Below are 15536 nucleotides of genomic sequence, written 5' to 3' on the forward strand. Positions count from 1 at the left end.
ATTTTGCATTTTGAGCTATGGTATGCCAGTTTTTAATTAGATTTCGACCGTCTTATTTTCAAATTAAAAAGTGATTACCTTTCTGCCTTCTGGCACGTCTACAAGTAAACAATGGTTACACAGCTGAAGATAGGTGGTGCGTTTTAAATAGTGGGCATAATATACTTCAACATCCAAGAAATTAATACCTTGCAATATTTAAGTACATCTGATCAAATGTTGTTATCGCCTGTGTATTGCGGCGTTGTGGCTATTTAAAAATTCCAATTCATATGTGTCGGTGACTCCTGCAAACTTAAAACTATCTTGTGAACTCACCCTTTTTTTCACAATTCTGTACGAAAGCAGACGTCCAATCTAACATTTAAAACGACACAATTGCATTGAACTTACTTATTAATCTTAGTTAGTGGGGCGTATGGGGATTACGAGACAATTACAATAAAAATGGGATTAAAGTGTTTTAAAAAAGATTAAGTTTGGAATTGGAAACGAGTTGAATCACTTTCTGTTTAGCTTCGCTGCAGTAAAAATGCTGTCAAATTCAGCCTTATATTTGGGATTGCTCACTTTATTTCAATATTTGGGTAAGTAAACTTTTGTACTTTTTTATGAGGTACAGTATTATCAATTTTACTTGAACATTTTTTCAGCTACTTGCAGTGGGTTATGGCACGATACGAGTTTTATACTATAAATTTCAATGTCTAGAATTGATAGTTCTGCTTAATTTTCTTCACCAAACTTATAAACGAGCACAGAAATCAAAGATCGAACCATGTTCACAGAAGTGGTATACTGCCGGTAATAGTTTCATTTATTGATTTCTTAATGATGTTAATTACAATGAAACAGTTTATATTGTTTGTCTTAAGTCGTTCCTATATTGAGGTGTGGTTATTTCTATATTATACACTTAACAAGTTGAGTAGCTATTTATATACATGAAAGTCGGTCATGTGATAAAATCTCATTAAGCCGAGGGCTATATTGTATAAAATATTGCTGTTGTTGATTGATGAAAAAAACAACAACAACAACTTGTTTTATTACATGAATATGATTCAACGACGAATAGTATTGATACAGACATCAAATTGAGTGTAATTTGAAGCCATAGCCAAAAATAAATGAGAAACGCGATATTTCATTGGACGATCTATTTTTAGTCCAATGTAGAGGAAATCAACTCCTATGTCACGTGCAGGGGAATAGGATATGAGCCAATCATATAATAAAACGGTTTACGTATACACGTGACTACGTATATCGCTATAACGTGATTATGGTCTTTATTTTGGCTTCGGTGTATCACAACGCAATATCATAAGTTGATATGCATCAACAAACGATCAAAGTTTGATAGTTGATCGGTTTTTTATTTTTTTTTTTAATTTCGAAATGACACTGATTTTATTCATTAACCTGGAACCAATACTTTTTCTGTATTGTTTGCCAATAAAGCCTGTCAGTAAGTATATGATCTGATTTCAGGCCACCACGTGACAGAAGCGGCTTACTGCTTCTACTCCTACTACTATGCCTACTATTACTGCTACTACTACTCTTACTAGTAAGTGTTTTGTACTGTTCAATGATTGGATTTCTAATATAACTTTATTACCATTAACACTTTTTCTCATTGTTTACACTGAATAGGCATTTATATAAATTTGTTTTCTAACTTTTTGTCCTATAGTCAGTCCCAAGATGTATATGCTGCACTTTTTGTCGATTTTTGATTAAAATACACATACCTCTGAAAGAAGTGCCATTGAAATTGATGAAAGGAAAATTTTCCAAGAAAGCAATAGAAAATCCCCGTAGACTTTTTACTTTTTAGCCGCGTATTGAAACAGGGGACGTTTCAAAAGGAAATTCTTGGGATTTTTTCATACTATGGAATGAACATTGTCTGAACCAAGAGGTATTTATAAATATCGAATATTTTAAGAAAATATGCGACAAAAATATCTTGGGACAGACTTTAATTGTACATTGTAAGTACTTTTTATCGTTCGATGATTTAACTATATATACTACTGCTACAATTACTCTGACTAGTGATTATTCATTTGTGCTGCACAATATTTTAATTTCTTCCTACTTTCAATGCTACTTCTTCAATCAATTGCAATTCTTCAAATTGTTTGATTCAATTCAATTTGAATAAGTTTTACATATCGTTACTGATCGATCACGTGACGATTGTTGGGTCACGTAATCATCTTGTATATGATCTATATCCCGGTCACATTATTTTGCTGTTTTGTAGATTATCAAAAGGCTTTTGACAAAATTGATAGAAATCTAATGTTTTTTAAATTAGCAAGAAGTGGTATTGATTGTCGTATGTTAAACATTATAAAGTCTATGTATAGTAACATAAAGTCATGTGTAAAATATCAAAATCATATATCCGAGTTTTTTGATTGTCTCGAGGGTTTGATGCAGGTTGAGTCTCTGTCTCCTTTCTTATTTTCCTTGTACGTAAATGATTTTGAAATTGAATTCATAAAGGAGATGTGTCTACCTGTTGAAATTAGAGATATTGCTTTATTCTTAATTATGTATGCAGACGACACTGTACTTTTTTCAGAGACAGAGCAAGGTTTACAAAATATGCTGGATTGTTTACAGCAATATACATCCAAGTGGAAGTTAAAAGTTAATGTAGATAAAACAAAAATTGTTGTATTTAGAAAAGGTGGAAGGTTAAAAAATAATTATTGTTGGAATTATAACAATGAATGTATTGATATTGTTGAAAACTTCAATTATCTTGGTATAACTCTGAAATTTAATGGCAGTTTTCATAAAACGCAAAGCGTTTTAGCATCACAAAGTAGAAAAGCGATGTATTGTTTATTGTCCAAAATGAAGCCATTACAATTGAATGTTAATACAAAATTGTCACTGTTTGATACATATATTGGTAGCATAGTACATTATGGTTGTGAATTATGGGGACAGCACCCAGCAAGTGAATTAGAAAGTATACATTTAGATTTTTGTAAGAAGTTATTATGTGTTAAGAAAAGTGTTACATCAATGATGGTGTATTTTGAATTAGGTCGTAAACCACTGCAGTTGGATAGAAATTATAGAATGTTGAAATATTGGATAAAGTTAAAGAATAGTGATAATTGTATTTTAAGCAATATATACCAAGATATGTTAAATGAATGTGAAACACAGTTAGCCTCTAATTGTTGGCTCTCATACATAAAACAATTGATTAACAATTTAGGTTTTGGATATATATGGAACTGTAAAGAACAATTTAATGAACATGTATCCCTACATGAAGTGAAGCAGAGGTTGACCGACATGTTTATACAAGAAGGACATGGCTACTTTGAAAATTCTCCCAAATGTACAATGTATAAGCACTTATGTTATAATTTTGAAGTACAAGAATATTTAACAAAACCAATACCAACTGTATATGTTCAATTTATAAGTAAATACCGTTTATCCTCTCATCAACTCGAGATTGAGCGTGGCAGATTTTATAATATCCATAGAAATGAGAGAGTTTGTAAACTATGTTCACTATCACAGATTGAAGATGAGTTTCATTTTATTTTAATCTGTCCATTTTATAAGGAAATAAGAAAGTTGTATGTAAAAAAATATTATTATGAAAAGCCTTCTGTTTTTAAACTTATTCAATTACTTTCAACAAAGAATATCTCAGAGTTGTGCAATTTGGGAAAATACTTATATAAATGCTCAAAATTACGATAAATTATAATTAGTTTTTGTTTTGATAATATACTCTTCATTATCCTGTTTACTTCTGTCATGTAAATTTTGCAGACTGTTGTGTGCACACGCAGTCTAATACAAGATTGTGATGGTCTTTCTTTTTTGTTTCTGTTTTTAAAAATTGTTTTCATATGTTTGTTCACTTATGTATATATGTTAAACCTATGAATCGTATGGTTCTTGGTAATAAACAATACAATACAATACAAGCACGGTCAAAGTGTAGTTCAAAATTGGATAAGAGAGGGCAATTATTTCAGGTTTACTGATTAAGGAACTGTAATTAAAACAAATTTTATCGATTAAATTTAATAAGATTGGACTACATGCATAGCCAACGTATATCCTCTCCTTGCATAGTAGATCAAGTTACATCAGTTTTCATTAAGTATAAAGGATAATACACATATCGATCTATAATCATGCATTTGAATAAAATTTGATCAATAACATACATATATTATTTGTGAAATGTAGAGCTATAATAATATATGGGGGAACTGTAGGTTTTGGTCCTCAGTGGTTATATCTAGGTCTATGTGTGGCATGATTTCATTAATGTGTTCGAAGATATTTCGTGTTACGTGGTCAGAATGTTGCTTGCTAATACATGTATAAACATAGGCGTCGGAACCGGGCGGGGGGGGGGGGGGGGGGGGGGGAGGACTAGGGGGCCTACCCCCCCCCCCATTAAACACACACACACACACACACTTACTTTTTGTATAGTAATACTGAACCATAACCAAAGACTTTTTTAAAAGAATTTTTTTTGCTTCTCAATTTTCAATTATCTTCCGACGCCACAGTGAAGAATTTTACATGATAGGGGACATATCTATAGACTGTAGCGAATTTTTTCGCCCATAAAATGTTGTGTATTAACAGTAATATAATGTTGTAAGTGTAATAAAAATAGCGCTAGTGAGCAGCGATCCTACCCCCCCCCTTCTCGATTTACGGACTCCGACAACATTCATTGTCCTTCTCTGTCATTTTCCCCAACTAGGCTTATAATAATTGTAGATTACCAGATGACGGTCACATTGCGTGTCTATGATTTATTGGACAAACGTTTTACATAACTGTGATGTTACTTGTAGCACCAGCGAGGGGTCGATTGCCGGGTTTGTCATTGGGGCCATCATTGTGGTAGTAATTATCGTAGTGGTCATAGTCATCATCAAGAAGAAGCAGATGGGTAGGACTGGCCGAATCCACAACGTACAGACCGCCACCACTGTCACCACCGTCCACGCACCACAGCCGCAGCCAGGTCAGCACCACATAACGCCACTTCTCTCTACTATTTTGAATACTCACTAAACTTTGACCCGTGCATGCACGGTTGACATTGCATATGATATCGGACATTTTCGAAATAGATACATTGACACAACGTATTATTGACATTTACACAACTAAGCTTTAAGCCTACAATGATGCTATTAATTTTGCTACACTCTAGTTAGAATAAATTAACTGTGTCTCGAAACAGACCTTCACCACAGATAGAACTTGCAGAACCGTTCCGAAACAATTTTGGAGAAAATTAATGAAGCTGCATTGAAAAATAAGTTTTTTTATTCATAACAATCCATTTTGAGGCTGTAAATATAAATACCTTTCATCTAAAAATTTAATTCATAATAATGAAGAATTCAACGTATTCTTCTCGCTTCGAATTTACACACCATGTTGACATTCGGAACTTTCAGGATATTTCATATTAAATGTTAGAGTTAGAGTTAGAGTTATCTCCCGTATTTCCTTTGATGTACAGAATAAATGAAAATGATGAAAATGTAATTTTGTGAATACATAAACTAAAAAGCCTCCCGTGATTTAGCGTTAATATAATGCATGCACAATATTGTAAAATCCAAAAAATCCAGATGGTTTCCGGATTTTTTTAATAGGAATTTTCGTTGATTATTTATTAGCAAAGCTTGACTGATGAAAAAATAAAAACAAATTGGTAATCTATAGAAGTATAGATATTACTTCTATAAATCAAATAAAAGATTTATAAAAAAGAATATATCATTATAAAACTACAAACATTCAAATCAGTTAAAACACAAAATGTTTATAATATCAAGTATACTGACAGGCATCACATACATGTTGTAGTAATTATCGTTTAACTATTTGCAGGATATGGTGGCCCCGGAATGGCCCCACAGTACAACCAGAACCCCGCCTACCCTCCACCGGGCGGCAGTTACCCACCCCCACCACCCCCGGGAGGCAGCTACCCACCCCCGGGAGGAAGCTATCCACCCCCAGGAGGAAGCTACCCGCCACCCAAATATTAGAGGTTGTCCGAAAATTGGTTGTTACTGGTGTTGGGTGTACGTGAAATTCTTGCTTTGAACAAGCTAAAACGCTGTGATATCAAACTTTTAAAGTCACCACGATATAAAACAGTTAATATGACTATTAATGAAAAATAACGGACGGCTCTGTTTGTCGTTATAACATACATGTATGTTGTTGAAATAAAGATATTTTAAAATATTACACTGAAAAATATACGAACGATTCATGATTTCATAAAGGAAAGATCTCAATTTGTATTTTGTCTTTTTGTTGGTTTTATTTTTATTTTATTTTTTGTGGAAAAGAGGGTATAAAATCTCATTTGACAGTTTCTTGTGAAATGGAGCAATCAAATTCTATTATAAATTATAAAAATCCCATGTTTATACAATGAAGTGCAAATGGATAAGAAAAAATATTTCAACGTTTGACGCGCCAAAATCTTCGTATATTTTATTGGACATTTGAGAAAAACGTCACATCCATTGGAATTGAACTATTCTCATACCGTGGCCCCAAAGCTAATTAGAATCATACCATAGTCTTTCCACGGAATACAACTTATATTCAACAGAACCTCCCACCCCCGCCCTTTTTCTATTCCTCGACTGTGTGACACTGGCCAGACTGTAGTAGTGGCCAGATTTTTTTCAATCAAAATTCGTCCGAGTATATCCCCTGAAGCAACTTTGGGTCACTTGCTATTAAAAGACATATATGTATATGGAATTTAAATGGTCGTTTAAAAGTGAAGAAAACTGTTTGCATAATGGCTTGGCAGGATTTGAGAATTTTGAAATAGTTCATTGCTTAGATATCCATGTAAATAGACTGAGTTTTAATGACACCGTTTGCAATTGTGTTAAAGTCACTGACCAAAATGACGGCGATTCCAGCAGCCCCGAGTCTTGGGATGTTTCTGTGTTTACTGTTTGCAAGTAAGTCTGTTTTAAATTATAGTGTGTCTAATGGATCGAGAAGAAATTCTCGAGAGTGGCGAAAATTCGTAGATTCGTAGAATTCGTAAACTTTGATAAAGTAACTTGTATTTTCGTAGCTATTATTAGTATATCATTGGTAAAATATATTAAAATATCAACCTTTGAAGATCATTTCATATTAAGTTAGAATTTGAACTGACTTTTCAATCATTTTGACACTGGCATTAAAAAACTGATTAAGCCGTGATTCTTCTGTAATGGTGACCTGATCGAGATGGAAAGGGGGGGGGGGGTACGATTGAACATGAAATTTTAACTGTTCGTTGAAGTTGCTAACTTCTCAATATGATTAATAAGTGTTATAAAAAGAAATTGGAATTCAAGTAAATAGCGCCTTCTTTGGTTATTTTGCAATCAAGTTTAACCTCGGGTGGAAATGAACAATTTTGAAACATTATTTAAAGTACTTAATCAGATACACAAATATTCGGGTTAATATACTTCTCACTTTTAACGTATTTAGGAGGAAACCATTATTATTTATCATAAATGGTTAAGCTAAATGTACATAAAAATTAACCTTATAAACCACACATCCCTTTGGAATTTGATAAGAACAATATCTTATTTACGGGTTAAATCATAATATTTTGACGTTCACCCTAACATAACTTTTACAACTGTGCTGACAAAAATAATTCACTGCTTTGTTTGTCCCATCAACTGTCCGTGATAAAATGAACGTTAACATATTACAATTCAGTGCAGGTAATTATCATTTACGAAAATCGATTCATTTCTTTTGAAAAAATATCGCTTCTTGAGGGTTAAATGCTAATAAGTCAAGCCAAACATTTTCGCTCAACCAAATTTTAGCTTTTGGTGCAAGGTTTATTATCATTTATAGGTCTATGGTTTGTGATGTCATATAGATTAAAAAATAATGCTCTCGTTGTCTGTAATTATATTTCTATACCCTAACACTGCAGAAGCAACCAAGACAATTCACAAGTAAAATACACACGGAGTGTAGATATTACGTATCAAAATAACGGAAAAGTCATCAGGAAATAATTGATATAGCTTGATTAAGCTTTTAAAAATTCATTAATACAAGTATGAACTATGTTTTGAACCCATTTAATACACGCACACACAAAGTAATATTACTTGTATTTGAGCATTTCTCTTTTGTTTAACCAGATATTCGGAGCACGGTCGGCGTCTACTGCTACTACTCGTACACCTACTCCTACTACTACTGCAACTATACCTACTCCTCCGATGTGTGAGTACAATCTGCTTCACATTCATTTTTAATTGTAGTTATTCATTCGATAATTATTTCAGGAAAAAAAGTGTAAATTAAACTTATGAATTTCAAAGCTTTAGGAAATATTTTCAGTGTACCTTTCATTTCTATCAAAGATCTATATAGATGTAATGTTATATCAAGCCCTCTTTGTTCATGTGGGAAGTTTGAAGACGCACATTGCTTTTTTTTTCTCTTGTCCTAAGTATGCAACTGTTAGGGAAGAATTTTTTAATAAATTTCTTAGATTTGACAAAATTCGTATTCTTGACTCTCGTTCCTTACTTTGGGGAGACGACTCACTCAGCGTGGATGAAAATAAATACCTTCTTTCTATTGTTCAAATTTATATTTAAGGTACTGGCAGATTTGAATAATCACAAATCTGAGTATTTTTTATAACATTTTGCTTATTTTTATTTATATATCTCGTTCTTCCTTGCATACATGTAACATTAACAGTAGATAACATTAACTTTCTTACTACGTTTATCAAATATCTACGTGCGTACTGATAATTGACAATGTATAAGTAAAAACTGAGACGTATCTGCAATTATATTGTATTTATTGTTTTTACATGTAGGGAGAGGGCGAATTAAGTTTTTATAGCTTGTGCCCAATCCCATTGCAATACATAATGCAATAAGATATGTTCAAAATTTCTATCTTTTTGCATTAAAGGGGCATGGTCACGATTTTGGTCAAAAATTATATTTCCGATTTTAATATTTACAATGCTTAAGAAAGGCATTTTTAATAGGCAACCAAAATTTGAGTGTCATTTATTGAGATATAAGCGAGTTACAAAGCTTACAATTCTCTGCAATGTAAACAAAGCGTTTGTTTACATTTTGAATGTTAGAGTGAAAATTGAAATTTTAGACCTAAAATGAATGTGGTAAACGTTAGGTACTGTTTATTCGGGCTTAAAATGAATAAGAAGATAGACAAATCAGCTTGAAAAAGATTTTTTTACTGGTATATTCATTGTATGTAAACAAAAACAGGACACGAGCCTTGTTTACATGACAAAGAATTGTGAGCCCTGTATCTAAATCTACGACTGACTCTCAAAAATCATATGATCATTAGAAATGCATTCCTAAAGCATTGTAAATAACAAAAACTGAAGAAAAAAATTTGACCAAACATTGAAAAAACATGCCCCATTAGAATCACAGGGGCTCGTCACGAAGTTTTTCAACCTTTTATATCTACCACCTCTATACAATAAAATATTTTATTGTATAGAGGTGGTAGATATAAAAGGTTGAAAAACTTCGTGACGAGCCCCTATGATTAGAATTCATAATTGGCGAAGTTACGAGATCTCAAAATAAACTCATGTATATAAAAACATTGATGAAATATTTGATAATTGTTTATTTTGTTGTGTTTGATTGACAGGAGCGTGGACGTGATAGGTGGCGCTGTGGCGGGGGTCATCATATTCGCCATCATCGTATTTGTGGTGATCGCGATCTTCTGTAAGAAGAAGGTGGTCACTAGAGGGCGTGTGACAAACATTACCCCGGCAACCACCGTCACCACCATTCAACCGCCACCACCCCAAGGTACCACCAAACAGTATTCATATGTACATTGTAAAAATATACTTACATGCATCTCCCAATGTACCTTTTGTTAAGAACCATTATAACAAGACCTTGGACTTTCGGTAGGACGTAACTATCTTTTCCTTGCATCAAAACAAGCTAAAATGACGCTGGTTTCAGGTGAATTATTCATAGATTGCGTAGTCTTGGATCAAAAGCCAGACAAATTTTGTTGATTTCATAGAGCAACGGCTGAGTGGCCAGCAATGAAATAGACAGGCTTACCTCACATTGCTGTTTGACAAGACTACCCAAAGTCCAAGCTCTTGTTAAAATGTTTCTAAAATGTGTGATGAAAACTTGAAAGTGTACGCTTCTATATCACACAAAATTTACTTTCCCAGGTGTTCAATTCATTCAAATCTGTATATTAAAATTGTTATAACACCCACAGAATCCTACATTTATCTTAAAAGCCCATCTGTGTAGCTTCTATTATATTTTTCTATGTTACATCGTAACAATCGTTTTATTAAATGAAAAAAAAGAAATATTTTTCATTCAAATACGTCGGAAGAATTGCAAAATAAGCATACATATATGTCTAGTTTTAGTTTAATCAGGAAGCAATATATTGTTTCCTATTTACAGGAGGATTCAATCAACCACCGCCTCCCTCTTTTGGAGGAGGTAACCCAGCGTACCCACCCGGCCAGTACCCTCCCCCACCCCCTGCCTATGGAACTGGAGCTTATCCACCCCCGGGCGGAAGTTACCCACCCCCGGGCGGGAACTTTCCACCTCCAAAATACTAACATCCTGCTGTGAAATAAACTACACGTGTAGTTACATGTATGTGCGTCTTTTGACAAGAACTTTAAACTCGAGTGACAGACAGTGCTGTGTTTTTCTCCTTAATTAACCTTGCATATGTAACTTGTGTTTCTATGATTGTAATTTCAATCACTACTTTATCTTTATGCAAACATGAAATAAAATGATTTACTTATTATTGTGACATATCATTACGTGTATTTCTCAGAGAGAGAGAGAGAGAGAGAGAGAGAGAGAGAGAGAGAGAGATTTCTCAATCCTGATAACTGTTCACAGTCACCTATATATATATATATATGTTTTGATATACATAGAGTTTCCTTTTTGACGTCACGCTGAAGTTTAAATGTCTTTTCTACTTTCCGTCACGGATGATTAGGAAATCGTGATCGAAGTAAAATCGGATTATGATGGTTTTCAAAGGGTAAATAAAATTCTGACCCCAGTGGTCTCCTACCAAGACAACGACAAAACAACCAAGTCTGAGGGAAACAAAATGGAGAGTATGACGGCCATGGCGCGGGACTTCCTTCTGTTCATTGTCACTGCTCTATCATGTAAGTCTTTCGAACCGATATTTCTCTTCTTTGTGCCCTTCCAAAAGTAAGATATTATATGATCAATAAATATGGGGACGAATTAGGGGTAAAAATAGACAAATTTGTGAAAGTATACAGAGAACTTGGTACGCAATTTTATGTATCGTATAGGTTGGCTTAAGAATACTCTTGTTATGAAATATCAATACAAAATACAACCCACAGTTTCATATTTGTCATTTAGGTTATCTCGTATAATTTAATATACGCTTGTTTATCTTACAACACAGTATGTTTATACAACTTTTCTACGATGTAAAATCTAAGAACATTTAGGTGCATGCTATATTTTTGACTTATACAATCTTAAAGTATACATTTTATTGATACTTGTTCATTTTATAGTATATACATGTAGTAAGAACATTCAGGCGCACACGGTATTACAGTATACCTCCTTGAGTTCGTATTGAACTAGCACCTTCTAGAGATTTTGAAATGCCATTTTCGTTGTTGGGTCATGGGGTCTAGCGTTCCTCAGTAAACCTTTAGCGTGTAATTTGATACTCTAATATATCCAGTAAGTCTCTAAATGATTTCAAAGGCTTACTTTTGTTTTAATTACGCCAAATTTCATTCAGTGAATTTCACAATGATAGGTGTTCGGATGCCTTACCTATGTAATATACTGTCTGTATTCTAAATTTTCCATTTGTATTATTACTATTATTATGTTATAGCTAATGATCCAAGATCTGATTAGACATTTGGTTCAAAGAATAAGCAAACAAAACTTGCAATAAAGTTAAAATTGTTATAGATTTCCAATTTTCTTTAATTTCAAAATTTCGTTTCAATTTCTTGTTGAAATATGAATTTAAAGCAATTGTTTAATGCGAATGACAGTTAATTTGTCGTTTTTATGCATAGGTTTAAAAAATATCTAAAATTCTTGATTTTTATTTTCTTAATTTTTTTTTTCAAAAGTCATAAAGTTTATTTGGCTTTTTTATTGGTCTTTAGTATGTATTTATATAGATTATTGTATTGTGCATTGAATTGACATAAAAATTTTACTACTGAATTATAAAACTATAAAACGATGTTTCTGGTTTCTATTAAAAAGGTACCAAAAAATCAATTAAAATAATTCAAAGCCGATATCGGTGTCATTTTTTGTAATTAGTTTTCTAAATGATTCTTTATCTATCTGTTATTTAATGCATTGGTGTGTCGAGCCATCTTAATTCTGTTTAATGTAATTAACTGAGGATCTTACCCGCCCCACATACTGAAGAATTCATATAATATTAATGCATCTAATGGGTAATCGGCAAAACCTACATAAGCGTTCTCCATATTCAATACAGAAAAGGTAGCAACATCTAATGCATTTTATAATATTTCATCTATTCAAGTTATTTTAGCAAATAATCTAATCATTTTCTGACATCAAGAAAAATATTCGATAGATGTTCATGTATTGTTTTACATATATGTATTATGTCTTCGTCATTTGTGGATGATTTTTTCTGGGTAAAAAGAAAATACATTTCAAAATAACTATATAAGTTCGTTAAGTACACCTCTATGCAAATAAACCTCTATGCAAAACAAAAAGCAAAAAAGTCCTTAGATTTCAGAAACATCTTTAATGTTTATCATGCAGAGGCCCTGAGTGTCCCTATTTGGCATGTAAGGCGAACAGTTTTTTAAAATCGATCGTTATTGCTGGGATGGATTGAAGTAGGGCAAAACACTAGAAATAAAGGGAAAATACGACTGAGTAAACATGGCAGTTTGCGTCATATTTTTTTTTTGGCCGTTATTTTCGAGAGTGACATGTCTTTAACAACTTCCTTTAAATATGGCGTACTTGGTTTTTCAGTGAATGCCTCCGTGAGAGCGGCCTCCTACTGTTACTACTCCTACTACTACTACAGCTACAGATGTTACTACTACTACTACTATTACTATGAGTAAGTACTACTATTACTATGAGTAAGTATAAGTCCCAAGACAACCCCTATTATACACATTGTCACAAACCACGTCTAACGTGCACGATCCTCTCATGTGTTTTCCAATTTCACCTTAACTGTTAGTTTTAACATGTTGAAAAATGAAAAAAGAAAAGTAGTTTAGCAAAATGGGAATTTCTAAATAAAACTACTTTAAAAACCAAACTTGTAAAATGGTAATATGTTTTGATAAAAAATTAATTATTACGAAGAAAAAAATGGTATTGGAAAAATGAAGAAAAATCCATGTAATGTAAAAACAGTCTATTTTGCACTGTGATATAAACATGAATAGTAAAATAGTGAATAGTGAACAATAAAAAAAAATGTTATCAAATACATTTCACATGTAAATTCAAATTTATTCATGAATACAATCATTAAATTGATATAAATTATATGGGTGTAAGAGAGAGAGAGAGAGAAAGAGGAGAGAGAGAGGGGGTCATGTTTGATTTGTTTTTAAGATTTTTATTTTAAAGGAATATCTAAGAATTATACGCATTCTTTGAGAATTATGGGGTAATCAAATACGATAGGGCTTAATGATAGATTTGATCACGCCCGACTTTATATTTGATCACCTCATAATATCTAAAGAATGATTTCTTATTATTCATTTTTATATGTATACACTTTCAGCATTTTAATGATTTAAAAGAGATATTTACATTTTCAGCGCCTCTGTCTGTGATGACACAACGAATCAATTTGAATTTGACTATGCTCTGTAGCATCCGGTCTGACGATGGACGACGTCCATCCGAATTTATTTCAGACCGGGAACTACAGACCTGCAGCTAACCAAAATTAATACTCAAAAAATGATTCCCATAATCAAAATGGTCCTTGATGAAATGTATTGAATTACATTTTATAAAATCGTTCTGTTATCATAGACACTGAAAAATGTAAATATGTTCTTTTATAATACATTTGGTATATATTTATTTCATGTAAATGGTTGTCTTTGAGACATTTTGTCAGGCTGAATTCACCCCTACCCCAATCAATTCCCAGAATAAATAACAAGTGGTTGCGTTTTCGTCTATTGCTTAATCCGTACAGCGGTGCTTTTGTCTGTAACCTTACACGTGGTGCTGGTTTTGTCTGTTTTTGCTGTATGAGAATATGTACTGATATTTGACTAATGTATATAGACTATAACATTTGGAGTTGTATTCGACTATTGTCCATAACACGTGGTTGTGTTTTTGTCTATTGCAGTAGCTCTGTGGGGACGATCGCCGGGGCGGTGATAGGGGGGTTGTTCGCATTGGCAGTCGTCATCGGAATCATCGTGTTCATCTGTGTTGTTGTCTGTAAATGTAAAACGACTGGGGTCAGAGGTCGAGTCGTTCAACCCGGAGTGGGCGTGTCCAATAATGTCACGTATATAAATTCCCCATCAGCGCCACCCTACAACAGTAAGAGTTTCGATTTCTGTCTTGTATTTGCAATATTATACTTCTTGGATATGTTTGAATTGTCAATCCCACTCATCATATACTCATAATTATAGTAATCAAACACTGATCAAATCATCTAAAGAAATAATTATGTAATTCAATGTAATGATAAACTCAATGCATACAATGATATAAATGTTTCTTTTGCAACAGGCGGGTTTACTTATGGTGGAACTCAACCAATGAATACGGGACCAATGCCCCCGGCGTACACCAACCAGGCACCCCCGGAATACCAACCCCCACCCCCAGCGCCTCAGTACAACGACCCCGCCTACCCTCCCCCTCAATACCAGAACTTAACCAACGGACCCCCACCTACCACTCACGAGTATAGATGAAAATACGCTATGAAATTGTTGGATGTTTTTTTTCCTTTGGCAAACATTGTCTTTTATAACATTATTATGAATAAGATATGTTTGAAAAATTATTTACTGTAATGTACTATAGCATATACAAATACAAATATTGTTGTGTTCTCAGATTTGATACATATTTACGACTGTACGTTGTCTTCCATAAATCCAAATTGTTCATCTCAATGCAATGTTTTTTTTATAATTTGCCAAAAAAAATACTGCGTGAAAATGTTATGAAATATTTAATTGCTCTCTCCTTCTCTCTCTCTCTCTCTCTCTCTCTCTCTCTCTCTCTCTCTCAATGGAATGAAACTTATTCCGAATGTTTATATTGTTTTATAGTTGCGACGAATGTCTAATGTTGAGTTTTTGTTATTATAATAAACACTCCTTACTGAGCCACTTG

General features: G+C 33.2%; 3 protein-coding genes across 3 annotated transcripts; all 3 read left to right on the top strand.

The window, feature by feature from the left end:
* The first annotated feature begins 421 nt into the window (after positions 1-421).
* LOC128160430 (proline-rich protein 2-like) lies at positions 422-6277 on the top strand. Its single transcript, XM_052823747.1, has 4 exons — positions 422-587; positions 1495-1573; positions 4875-5047; positions 5929-6277. Exons 1-4 carry the CDS (start codon positions 533-535, stop codon positions 6087-6089), a joined length of 468 nt encoding a protein of 155 aa, XP_052679707.1. The 5' UTR covers positions 422-532; the 3' UTR covers positions 6090-6277.
* Positions 6278-6874: 597 nt separating this feature from the next.
* On the top strand, positions 6875-10915 carry LOC128160432 (uncharacterized). The gene is made up of 4 exons (XM_052823749.1): positions 6875-7031; positions 8238-8322; positions 9757-9923; positions 10557-10915. Exons 1-4 carry the CDS (start codon positions 6935-6937, stop codon positions 10718-10720), a joined length of 513 nt encoding a protein of 170 aa, XP_052679709.1. The 5' UTR covers positions 6875-6934; the 3' UTR covers positions 10721-10915.
* A 173-nt stretch (positions 10916-11088) lies between these two features.
* LOC128160431 (cysteine and tyrosine-rich protein 1-like) lies at positions 11089-15529 on the top strand. The gene is made up of 4 exons (XM_052823748.1): positions 11089-11296; positions 13167-13257; positions 14527-14726; positions 14922-15529. Exons 1-4 carry the CDS (start codon positions 11236-11238, stop codon positions 15107-15109), a joined length of 540 nt encoding a protein of 179 aa, XP_052679708.1. The 5' UTR covers positions 11089-11235; the 3' UTR covers positions 15110-15529.
* The last annotated feature ends 7 nt before the right edge of the window (positions 15530-15536 follow it).

This window comes from Crassostrea angulata, chromosome 8 (assembly GCF_025612915.1).
Source record: "Crassostrea angulata isolate pt1a10 chromosome 8, ASM2561291v2, whole genome shotgun sequence".
Lineage (NCBI taxonomy): Eukaryota > Metazoa > Mollusca > Bivalvia > Ostreida > Ostreidae > Magallana > Magallana angulata.